Below are 13,034 nucleotides of genomic sequence, written 5' to 3'. Positions count from 1 at the left end.
TCATATATTCAGCACTAAAACAATGTCATAAAATTAGCCAGGAATTAGAAGATGAATGGAGATTACTTCAAAAAATCACTCAGGCAAATAGATCAACTGACTCGGTAGCTGAGTACAGCCAGGACTCTACATCTGAGCATGGGTTTGCTCAGCAGGACTGGATTTGTTGCAAACTGTCTGGGTGAATATATTACATCTACCATTTGGAATAACTTGAATTAAAGCCCTAGGTAGTAATACTTAAAGTCAGTGGGATTTGGTGAAGTTAGATGATACCTGTTTACATACCTGACTATTGGCAAAAGAATAAGTTTGGAACACTTGTGTTTGACTACAGTGATGCATGGTAACGTTTACTAATATGTGATAACACATGGTTATGTTGTAATACACGATCTTTATGCATTTCCTCTCAGCTCTTATATTTCACAACAATACAACTGTACACCATAAGAGAACAGTTAGATCTACAGGATGCTGTGGCAGGGAAGTCACCTGGGCAATACTAACTGGTACATCTGTATTTTTTTTCCAATTTCAGTTATGTGATACTATCATTTGAAAACACTGGAGAATACATGGACATGAAGCAAGCTGATACAACTCAGTATGTGCCGATGCTGGAAAGGAAGGAGGGATCTAAATACTCTGATATTCAGAGATCTGTGTACGATCGGCCTGCTTCATATAAGAAGAAATCTATGACAGGTAGCATAGAATTGTCCTTTCTGCATATATCGTTAATACAAATAATTATTGTATAAATGGATATCTTCTTTTTGCCCTTTACATGGATGTAAGCTACTCAGCAGTGTTCTGCAAGTGCGTGAGTGTAAGCTATAAGCTAAAAGCTTACGCCCGTGTTCTTCATTGTGCTCTGGGGATAGGAGCGTGTGTTTCTGGAGTGAAAAGGTTGTGTCATTGCCTCCGTGCTGAAGCGCTGAGCAGCCGCACTCTGCGCCGGGGCCGTAGGCATTCTTTGGAGGCAGAGATTTTATCAGGCTGGCAGTTTGCAAGATTTTGAGCAACAGTAACGAGCAAGAATAATAGTAAATTTGTATTGCTCTGTTTCCACTTACATTTTGCGTTAACTGACACTTACCAAAAGCAGAACACTCCCAAATACTTTCCTGGATTATGTAATGAAGATAATGAATGCACCCCATTCCCTGGCCCTGCTCTCAGAAACCAAATATGCTTTGCTTTAAAAATAGGCACCATCACTTCTGCCTGTAGGCCTCAGAAACTGAACCGTGTCCAGCCCCAGATTTACATGGCAGACTAATGTACTCATACTGTGCTTGAGGACAGTTGGGGTAAATGAATCACTGAATTTTGACCATTTTTTTTTGCTGACATCTTTCATAAAAATATAAGAACTGTTGCCATAGAATTCCTGACCCTTTTTTGCTGGTATTGGATTAGTCCCAGTGAATACTTGCTGGGAAACATAACAGTATTCAGCAAAAGTAAACGGATAAGAATGCACATGCATGCACAAAAACCTAATGAAGGCACCACCTCTAAATAAATGTTTTTGTACCACACACTGAGTACTGTAAACAACCTGTGAAACACTTCAGTGGGCCTTTTTAACTTCACCTTTTCTTGCAGATCTCTGGGGAAAAAAAAAAGACAGACAGGAGAAACAACAAAACCTATATTTAGTACTGGATGTTTTAAAAAATGCAGTATGTGTCAGTGACTGATGCAGACATTAGAAGTGGTTGGTTATGAAAAGACCAGTTTGGTCATGGTACTCTGTTAAAGTCATCAGCTCAGAATCATGACAGGTAGGGGGAAATGGATGTTGCTTTCACAATTCACAGCACAAATACATTTTTCTCTCTTTTTCAGTAGAATCAGAAGTCAAAAATCTTCTTTCAGATGACACCTCGGAGGGCCTCAGCCTACTGGATTTGCTGAGCTTCACCTACCAGGTTGCACGGGGAATGGAATTCTTGGCTTCTAAAAATGTAAGTAAATAAAAAAATAAATAAAATATAAGAAAGTGTAGAAACATCTTCATCTCCAGTGTTTTCAGTTTAAAGTCTGAAAACATGACAAAATATAGTATTCTTTTTGGAGCTGTAGACAACTTTCTCACTTACCTGGCAACTGAGGTCACCATGGTTGGGAAAATCAAAGCAGCAGTCCCCTTCTCCCATTGCGGCCTGCAACATTCCAGCGTGCCAGAGACAGTGGTGCATCTAAGCAGGGTCTGGGTGGAGGGTCCATGCAGCCACAGGCCAGCATGTTCAGAAGCATAGACACATCATTGGTACATGCTGGGTAGAAGGGGAAAGGGTGGCGTCACTTTTATCTTCTCCCCACTGCAGTACATCTGCGTGAGCCCTCACTGGTTCTGAGATCTGGTGCCTCCCTCCCTCTGCTAGCAGGGCAATACAGATGCCTGTTCAGTAGAAGGTCTTGTAAAGATTGTGCCCAGAAAGTCAACGGATCTTTTCCAGGGATCTTTGCAAGGGAAATAGCCCTCGTGGAATTAGTACGTCCTTGAACAACTTAATTTCTCTGCATACAGTGTGTGCACCGTGACTTGGCAGCTCGTAATGTCCTCCTGGCTCAAGGAAAAATTGTGAAGATCTGTGATTTTGGGCTGGCTAGAGATATCATGCATGATTCCAACTATGTCTCCAAGGGCAGCGTATGTACTTCTTAATCTCCTCAGCTTTGCTTTAACTGAAATGAGAAGTGTCAGTTTTAAATGCTATTTAATGTTCTTGCCATTCAATGTTGGTTCCACTAATTAACCATTGGGATGAATGCTCCTGAGAACAATTTTTCTTCAGTTCATTAATTCCTGTAACTTTCCTAATTCTGTTTTAAAGCTGAAGAGTACTTGGCTACGCTTAGTGCTTCACAGGCTTATATTTTAACTGGCAAGTTTTGTGACTGGATAAATTATTAAGGAAGTCTCACTGTGATTACTGTGGAGTAGTGATACATCAGTTAATGATATATCAGACCTAGATTGGCAGTGCCAGCTTTTGTATCATACCTTCAATCAGCCTGGTCATTTGCTAGTAATAAAATTAATACAGTTATGGTTTAATTAGTTTTTGTGGGAAGCAAATAGGAGCATTCCTTGTAATCCTGGTACCTCTCTGTTATATGGAATTAAAAATAAACACTAGCCAGGTTAACACAACTTTTCTTATTAGAGAGAAGTTAATCCTGGCTATCAAACAATAGTTGTAATGGGAAGCATTTCTTTAATGACTAATCTGTGCGGTTTGGGGTTTCTTTCTTTTTGCTACAGACTTTCCTCCCAGTAAAATGGATGGCACCTGAAAGCATTTTTGACAATCTGTACACAACATTAAGTGATGTCTGGTCTTATGGCATTCTGCTGTGGGAAATATTTTCTCTTGGTATGTACTGAGAACACTTTCTTATTTGTAGTGATTAAGCTTTTTCAGTTCAAGCTGTTCTATAAAAAATATTTCAAGGTCTACAGTAAAAAATATATGTGTGAAATCAACTATTGGTTATTATTCTATACGGGGTTTTGGATTCCAGCGTTTGGTGTGAAGTAAAACGTCCATACTCTCCCAAAGTTCTCCTCAGATTTTTTTTTCCCAAGATACTTTTTTTGTTTCTGGAGAACTGAAAGTACTGAGTGAAAATATTTGGAAAAGCTTTTGTAGAAAAGTATTGGTGTGCCAGCCCAGGATGGATTTTCTGGGTAATGTGAGGAGGAACACACTTCCCCCTTGCAATGGGGCACCTGGGGCTGCAGCCTAGCCCAGCGGCTGGTTTGGAACAGTCTGTTCATGTATGTTTCAAAAGATCCCATCTTGGTCCCATTACAGAATGAAAACAAACGTCAGTCTTCTGGGGCGCTGATTTCTCGTTTCCAGGTCAGCACTGTTCACACAGTTGGTTTATGGCAGTGTAAAGTGGTTATGACAATGTGTAGCAGTTACAGACAATATACAGTTCCCAGCTGGGAACAGCCCAGCTCTTTCCTCAGCCTGATTAATTGGCCTCCCGGGCGGGTGGCTGGCCTGCTTCAATAAGCATGCATTGCCCAGATTTACTCTGAGCAGAATTAATCACGCCTGTATGGTATCTACTACTGCCCCGTGGCCACCCCAAGCCTAATGTTATTTTCTAACATAAGTTGTCATATAGCTGCTTCTCAGAAAACAGCAGTTGCACTACTATTTACAGTATTAGTTACTGTAATCCCTGGGCATCATAGGATCCTGTAAATATCTGTTCCCCAGGATCCCTGGGAGGCATGGGAGTGCCATGGGATATCTCAGGAACTGAGGCACAGCTAAGCCTGTGCTTCACTACCCTACCTGTAAGGAAGGTTCTTAAGCTCAGTTTAGGAGCAAATCCTGCTTTTGAAAGGGCTGAAGTTTCTGGTATTAGAGTATGCCTCCTTGCCTGAGAAAGATGATATTTCTCAGAAAACAAAATGTACCATCAGTGGTGTTTATTAAGAAAGTCAACTCTGACGTCTTGCTGCATCACTAACTTCAGGTTGAATGATCCACACATCAGGGATGCCTGTATGCTGTGGACCCAACAAAACCAGAACAACCATAAAGGATTTTTTTTTTTTTTAAGTAGTACCTACTTCAAACATTTCTCATCAGGGCTTAATGTGGGAGCAGACAATAGCTCTGATGTGAAACATTGGCTAGGAAAGATCAATTTTGATGGTATGTCAAATTATAGCTTTAACACTTTTTGACATGAACAAGACGACAGTATTTGGGAACTCTGCATGGATAGTCAAGTACAGAGTAGTATTTTTTCTTCTCTTTCGTCTGCAGGTGGCACACCATATCCTGGCATGATGGTCGATTCTACTTTCTACAACAAGATCAAGAGCGGATACCGAATGGCCAAACCTGATCACGCTACCAATGAAGTGTATGTATGCATTTGGCTTTTGCACACCTGGCCAGTCTCCAGACAATTTTGGCTTTAGTTTCTCTTTGGTTCTCATTTTCCTTTATAAATTCGTTAAATTGGCATCCATCTTATCTGCAGGTATGAGATCATGGTGAAATGCTGGAACAGTGAACCAGAGAAAAGACCTTCTTTTTACCATTTGAGTGAAATTGTGGAGAGCTTGTTGCCTGGAGAGTATAAAAAGGTTTGCTCTTTGGAATTTTCTCTGTGGTTTCTTACATACTGTTTTAGAGGGAATTATAAGTGTTGTTCCAGCCATCAGAGCCATGAGCACTGAACTGGCACATCATAACCTACGTGAATTACGTGATTCACACAGGGTCATTGCATATTTGGTTTCTGCATGCAAGCTTATTGAGAAAAGCAGTTCTGCAGTATTAGCTGGGAAGCAGAACTCTCAATTTGTAATGAAATCCTACCAACTCGATTTTTCTACTGGAGAATGGATTTTATCTATTTTCACGGGATTTTATAGGCAGTGAAAGAATTCTAGAAAAGGGACTACTTGGCCCATGTGTACAATCTCCCTACCTCCCTCTTTGGATCTTGACACCAGCAAGTTTTCCCCTCATACTTCTGATACCTCTGGACAAGCTCTGCCTGCCCTATCATTCAGTGTTTCATTTTCCCATCTACCTTCACTTCCTTCCCTGTCTCTCTCCCCCTCTTTCACATCTGTTTATCTGCTCTGTGCTGCCACACTCAGTCTTGTATCATCTAAAACTTATGTGTCACTTCTCCCCTCAAACCATTTGAAGATGCTGGGCTTCTCTATCCAGTGTTGCTGGCTCACAGGGCAGAATATTTGCAGGGTTAATGAATCGCAGCTGCCCATCTGAAGAAAGGCAGCCTTGGTGAATCACGTCTAATGAGGGGTTTGAAATGCATATTTTCAGAGCTATGAGAAGATTCACCTGGACTTCCTGAAAAGCGATCACCCAGCTGTCACACGCATGAGAGGGGACTGTGACAATGCTTACATTGGTGTCACCTACAAGAATGAAGACAAGTTAAAGGACAGGGAGAGCGGATTTGATGAGCAGAGGCTGAGTGCTGACAGCGGATACATCATCCCCCTGCCTGACATTGACCCTGTTTCTGAAGATGAGCTTGGCAAAAGGAACAGGCACAGGTAGGTGTGGTTTGCAGATTATGCACCCCACAGTCACCGTTCGGGGTCATGTTTGGCAATGGGCATTAACAACTTTTTAGCATCCTACTCCGCAAATTATTTCCTTAGCTCTGTTGAAACTACTTACTGGGAAGGTCTCATGTAAATATGGTAGTATGACTGGCCACAGTGTTTTCAGTGGGAAGAACCTTATTTTGCCTCTTTTGTGACTGCCAGGGGAAGGGGACTGCTGGTAGAGTGCTCCTGTGTGTCTCTGGGACTCCCTTGCTAGCTTGGAAAAGTCCCAGTGGCTGTCTGGTGGTTCTGTGGGCACATTTTGCAACGTATCTTGCCCCTACAGCTCAATGCCTTGGAGCTGCGTACAAAATCCCAAGGGATTGATTTGTTCTGTGTGAGACCGTTTCCAAAATTTAGAAGAAGCTGTTTTTCCTATCTTCCATAGTATCCTTTTGATTGACAGCAAGGTATGCAGAACTTTCTACTGGTCCCTTTTCAGTTTGTGTGACCGATTGCACTACAGCACAACAATAAAACTCTTACCGTGAATGGTGGGGATTTAATTCAGCACTTAATTCGTAGTATATATGAGTATATATGAATATATAGAATTAGCAAACTAGAAACTTCTTTTGTTGAGACTTTTGTGCTATTTTCAAGAGAGGGATGAAAGAAGTCGCTAAGGAGCCCTATCCAGATTAAGATTTATTACCTCTCTCCGTGAATCTTTTTATTATATTATTGTCTGTTATGGCAATCTCATTTTCACCTGACCTCCCTAGATGTACCTGAGTAACCTATTGTCACAGCAGTGTCATAAAGCTATTTCTCTAACGAGTGTCTGGTACAAAGTGCTTGAAGAAACATATAAACAATCTGCTTCTTTGCATTCTGAGGTGATTCATTACTCTTGAGATACAAGACGGGCAGTCAGAGTCACCTGAGATTGCACTGTGGGTCAGAAAGCATGTGGGGAGGTAGTGTTCAGACCTGCTTCAGACTGGAGTACTTACCCAGCCACATTTGCTGCATGGTTTATCTCTGAGATGTTTATCTCTTCCAGTTCCCAGACATCTGAAGAAAGTGCCATTGAAACTGGTTCCAGTAGCTCTACTTTTATCAAGAGAGAGGATGAGACCATTGAGGACATTGACATGATGGACGACATTGGGATCGACTCCTCAGACCTGGTGGAGGACAGCTTCCTGTAACCCCACAGACACCTTCCAGCTCTGCACACGGGGAAGCTTGCCATGTTGTCTACAGACTTCTGCTCCCCAGAGAAAACCACTTTATTGCAATGTCGAGGATGTGAAGAGGAGATGGATTTGTACAGAGAAACTCCCAGCGATGGGCAGAGGAATCACCCTGAGTATGAATGAAAGAGACGTGTCGAAGATGGATTTTTTTTAGTGTTGCTTCTTGCAGTACTTCAGTAGCATCTCAGCGTTGTTTGCTATTCGAACTGGTAGAAGGATGAAGGAAAAGGCCACAAACAGACCAGTTTTGTGTTTCAAGGGCATTCATATGACTTTGATGAATTGAATTTCCACTGCAGCAATACTTCAACATTGTAATTATGTAAATAACTATCTACTCAAGGATCTTTTGAGGTGCACATTGAACATATGCCATGGATTTTAGATGAGATCATTCATGAATTTTGTGTACTTCCTCCCTCAATCTCAATGTCAGCTGCTGTTGAACTATCATGTGAACTGAAAAACATACAAAAACCACTTTTGGACCAAAAAGGTCTAAAACCACAAGGGACTGACCGGTACTACAAAACATGTTACTTTTTACCATTAATGCAAGTAAAAAGGAATAATAATAATAATAATAATTAAAACCCAGTCTATAATAGGTGTTAGAAACCTAGTAAGTCTTTATTAACTATAGAAGATAGCTGTTTTCAAGATAATACTACTACTGTTTTCAGTAACACTAAATGTATATTTTATAATTCATTGTCCTTCAGCAAAAGCACAGTCTCAAGAAACTTTTTTAAGTACAAGGAAAAAAATTATGACCTGAAAATTTTTATGAAACAATTCTTTTATTTGGCTGTACACAGTAGGGTAACTACTCTGGTTAGCTAAACTACTTCAACATGGAGAAAAATTTAAGATTTCATTTTCTATCATGAGCTGAGTAGTTTTTCTAATGAGATATACTAGAAGCAATTATTGTCCTTTGATTAAGTGAGGTTCTAAAAATTTAATTAAAAAAAAAACCCAACATGCCAGATTTCCAAGATGCTTGAGAGTGAAAGATCATAATAAACCACCAGCAACATCCCATTATTAGTGTTTCATGGGTACTCAAAAGAAATCTTATCCTGGGGTTAGCTGTGAAGAATCAATTTGATATTTGAAGTGCTCAAGGAGCAAAGACATCTCTCCCAGCCTGGAACTCCAGATGAAATAAGCAGAAATAATTCTGCAGCAAATATTATTGTCTTAGTTTTCAGGTTTAAACAGGAGCAGAAAACTCTATTATCTTTGCAGACTGTAACGACAAATGGTAATTGCTTCCAAGAATGTTTTTCAGAAGAAGGTGCATGGAAATCAACCTGCTCTCAGCCAGCAATAGTTATTTTATGACACCACTTATATGAACAAAGTATTATGATTACTGCTATCACTGTACAATGTGTTATTGAGATGTGATGCTTTGGAAGACTTACATGTGAAAAAAGGTACATCACTGCGAAGAGCCCCATCCTTTCTGGTGCTCAGTTTTCACTTAACCTTAATTCAGTGCGATGAGTGCCTCGCAGGACATGCTCAGCCTCTGGCATGACACAACCAATGCAAATGCAGTGCAAACACATCCCTGTGTTGCAGTATTTTTCCTAGGAATTGTGAAAGACAGACCAGCAGTGACCAACAGAACATGCTGCCATGTTAAACCACAGTTTAACTTGAAATGGCCCTAAAAAAAGCTACACAAATTCCCTTGACTTCACTTGTTGTGCACAGTTGTTGATCAAATGAAAGCAAATGGAATATTGCCAGTGTTACACGCAAATAATTCTGGGTCTGGGTTTCAAAATGTCACCTGGCTGAGGCCACGTATAAGCATACTACAGATGTGAGAACAGGACCTGAAGTGAGACACCTACATTTTCAACCCTGACAGAGGCTGACAATCAGAAGGAACCATGAGTGACGATGCATCCTCCATTTCTTGCAGTCAACAGATCAAGACCAAGTGTCTTCCTGGGAGCCGTGCTTTAGCCAAACACATGTGACCTGTGTCACTGAGTTCTGTACGGGGACAACTGTGAAACATAAAGACTTTTAATATAGCCAGGACAAATGAGAAGATGTAAAGTCCCCCTCCAGCTATGAACTATGAATTGAGGAAACACAAAATTGTCTATTGGATATCCCAGATATCTGAATGGCCACTTGAGACCACACGTGCCTTAATTTGCATGTGTAGTTATTACAACTGCACACTCAAATTAGGCAAGCAATTTCACCTGCATTTTTGCACATGGCCTAGTGTTCTTCAGGATTTGAAAATCAGCCCCAGCACATTTTAGTATACTAGTTACTGGAATCTAAGGACATTTTCATGCGGTCTCTCCTACCCCTCACTGGTTTCATTCTGTATCTCGCAGCGCATCTCAGGGCTAGACCCAAGTGTTGGACGTGAACCAGAGCAGGCTTACTTTCAGATGCATGGTAATGTCGATTGTTCATCTGGACGTGAGTATTGTGTAGATGAACTGCATCCGTGGCAGGGGTCTAGCCAAACCTAGCTCATTGCAGGCTTGGAATCAGATAAGCTGGCCTGGAAACTGGAATGAGAAGCAGAGGAAGAGAGGGGTTTTACTAGAGAGAGGATGTGTGAGAAGATGATTCATTTAGTTTTACAATATTATCAATATTACAGACTTTTTCTTTTATGGCTTAATTTTTGAGAAGCCACTGGAAGAGATATTCCCAAACCTTTCACTACAGTAATTGTATAATGACAATCAGTGTTAGCCTACGAAACACAGCTTTTGATTTGGAATGGCCAACCAATTCCTTACAGCGTGGTCTGCAACTTGTACAAAATGGTCCTATTACATGATGAAGGACGTGAGATATGGTGATGTTATACATCAATATGTATATAAGTATTTTTATATAGACTTCTAGAATACTGCCAAAACATTTATGACAGCTATATCACTGCCTTTGTTTATATTTTTTTTTTACTGTGATATATTCCACAGGCACGTTAACTGTTGCACTTTGAATGTCCAAAAGTTATATTTTAGAATAATAAAAAAGGAAGTGTTTCCAAAATGGTGGCTGTTGTGAAATGTTTGAAGAAGGGCAAACCGGCCTGAATGATGGTAGGCACAAAATGTATTTCAAAATGCCCCTGTTGATATTTTGTCTTTGAAAAAATCCTGTAAATTAAGATCTCTATATTTCAATAAATGATATATAATTTAAGGATATGTGAGGGGTCTATACTCACTTATTGGAAGATGTTTATAAAGAATCAGCCTTACTCGGGATTTTTTTCCCCAAAAGGTTTTTGGTTAATTGAGTGCTCTGAAAAGCTATCGCACAGCAATGACGAGCAGGTTTCTGAGCCCTTCCAGTGGGCATAGCGGGGAAGTGCCTGTGGCAAATGACCTGGCTAGCGAATGACATCTGTGGGGAACCATGTTGTCCCCCAAAACATGGCAGGTGCAGTGCTCCAATGACTGCTGCCTGGAGCAGAGCATGTGCTCCGAGGTGGGCACTGGGCTCCCCGTACAAGATGAAATCCTTCTTGACCTTGGCATCGTGTGTGCTGAGGAGTTTGATGCCAGCTGGTCTGCACACACGGAGGAAAGGGGGGACTCGGAATGCAGACAGATGTGCTGTGCCTTGTGTCTGCGGCGCACGCCCTGTCACTTCTAGCACAGGTGTACAATAAAGGGTTTTATGCAAAGGTTGCTTTTAACAGGGGACTAAAAGTGACTTGTGTCAGTCTCTAGCCTAAAGCTTTTGATGTTTACAGAGGATTAGATGGCCCTGCCTTGAAACAGCCATGGTTTCTTTGCCACTGGCTGCAGGGTTTTTTTAAACCTATGCTGAGCTCACCTTCTTTATGAATCAAACCAGCGTTTGTCCTATGGTTCTGTTCCCGCAGTAATTCTCTCTAACATCTCCCTTTGCTTCACCACTTCCTCACAAAGCAAAACCCCTCCTTGCTTCAAACCCGGTGCAGCAGCCTGGGCCCTTGCCTTAGAAAAGCGTTAGAGCAGGTTCCCTCTCCTTCACATCCTTCCCGACAAGGAGTCTTTATCCTACAACACTGCATGGACACGCAATGCTTCCTGCCACCCCAGGGTTTCAGGAAAGAGTCGTGGCAGCACTTGTGTCCTTACGTCTGTCCTGCTCAGCCATGCACCTGCTCTTCTGGAAGTTCAGCAGCTGTGAGAGACATGAGGAGTGATGGACTCATTATTCCTGCTGTGCACGGTAAAGCGTGGTGGTACCAAAAAAATCTCTCTGTGTGCAAGAGCCTGCAGCTGGGTACAGAGCTCAGATTCAGTTCTCCATCCTCTTCTTCCCCTTTGCAGAGCAGGAATGCAATCTCCTGTGTGTAGGGTACAGCTGCGTGTGCCTGTGAGCACATGTGTCCACACTGGGGAGTGTGGACGGTGAGCGTCTCACCCTCTTGCTGAAGCAGATCCATTTTGGGCAAAAGCCTAACCCCTCACTCCACTGATAACCACAGTCCTGCTCCTGATGAGAGTCCTGCTCATTTTCTTGCTCCCTGTCTCAAGGGCTCTGCAGGTATTTGACTGGAAATGTACTGAGGGAGTGTGCTGGCACGTGGCGGGGGCAGCCTGCCCAGGAGAGAGAAGGTATGGGTAGAGTGGCACTGCGCCCGGAGCAGCAGAGAGGGACGGGCTCCTGGGCAGAAAGGAAAGGTAGGGAATGGCTTTCCATGTGGGCTGTATGCAGGAGACTTCAGCTTATGCAGGTAAACAGGCCTTTGACTAAGATTCCAGATTGCGATGAGTGGTGCAAAAGGGGAGAGGCAGGTTTATCAGCCAGAAGCAAGTCATCCAGCCACCTCGAGATGCTCCCGGTGGCTCTGGGAACCTGAGGCACAGTGCCCTTGCAACGGCCTCAGCGAGGCATCTGTGTCCCATCACCTTATCCCCATCAGTAGAGGTTGTGTGGTACAGGAGCTGTGTCCTGGGGTAATCCCCAGCAAAGATCAGAGGAAAACAAAGGAAAGCCTTTCATATGCCCAAAAACAAAGAAGAGGGGAAAGTCACCTCATGGACCTGGGCTGGTCCATGAAGCCAGCAGTAGAAACAGAGTCCATATGTCATGGGAGTCCTACCACCAATGTCCATACCACCACCAGAGTCCATACATCTTGGGAATCCCACCACCAATGCCTACAGCAAGGTGAAGGGTTGGGCTCAGCACTCGTGGGCTTGTCTATCTGGCCCCACCTCTGTCCTGTACCCCTCGGCACAGACAGCTTGTGTGAGAACAAAACACAGAGGGCAGCAGAGGAGGCACTAGCCCCTTCCTATTCTGGCATTGATGTTCAATGCCTTTCAAATGGAAAATTCATCTAACTTCCAGCCCCAGTTCAACCCCATCCATATAACTGGCAGTCAGTATTTGGGACACCTTTAAAAATTCCAATGTTTCCTTACCTTTGTTAATACCTCTACTGAAATAAAGAGCTAAATTTTTCTTTTTCAAGTTGACCACAAGATGGAAGCATCAGACAAAAATCTGCTAAATAGTTCCTCTCTTCCTCATCCCTTTTCTGTTTTTGTTTCCACAGCAGCACAGATGTGCTGCCACTGCAGAGGCAGAGCAGCTGGAGCCTTTACAGCAATAGGAGGTAAAGGAATACATACGGTGTCCATCAACTTCAGATGTTTTTTTGGAAGAACTTTGAACCTGTTGCGATAACCATAGTC

General features: G+C 42.3%; 1 protein-coding gene across 1 annotated transcript in view; it reads left to right on the top strand.

The window, feature by feature from the left end:
* PDGFRA (platelet derived growth factor receptor alpha) overlaps positions 1–10,544 on the top strand; it is a 34,466-nt gene extending 23,922 nt beyond the window's left edge. The window contains exons 16-23 of the mRNA XM_086747244.1: positions 542–708; positions 1,861–1,976; positions 2,543–2,665; positions 3,281–3,392; positions 4,809–4,908; positions 5,029–5,134; positions 5,847–6,082; positions 7,143–10,544. Of these exons, the coding sequence (XP_086603370.1) occupies positions 542–708; positions 1,861–1,976; positions 2,543–2,665; positions 3,281–3,392; positions 4,809–4,908; positions 5,029–5,134; positions 5,847–6,082; positions 7,143–7,290 (1,108 nt within the window). The 3' untranslated portion in view covers positions 7,291–10,544. The remainder of the gene's footprint in view (positions 1–541; positions 709–1,860; positions 1,977–2,542; positions 2,666–3,280; positions 3,393–4,808; positions 4,909–5,028; positions 5,135–5,846; positions 6,083–7,142) is intronic.
* The last annotated feature ends 2,490 nt before the right edge of the window (positions 10,545–13,034 follow it).

The sequence above is a fragment of the Chlamydotis macqueenii genome, chromosome 4, assembly GCF_036417535.1.
Source record: "Chlamydotis macqueenii isolate bChlMac1 chromosome 4, bChlMac1.mat, whole genome shotgun sequence".
Lineage (NCBI taxonomy): Eukaryota > Metazoa > Chordata > Aves > Otidiformes > Otididae > Chlamydotis > Chlamydotis macqueenii.
Note: the sequence above shows the minus strand (reverse complement) of the source record. Positions and strands in the feature narration are given on the sequence as shown.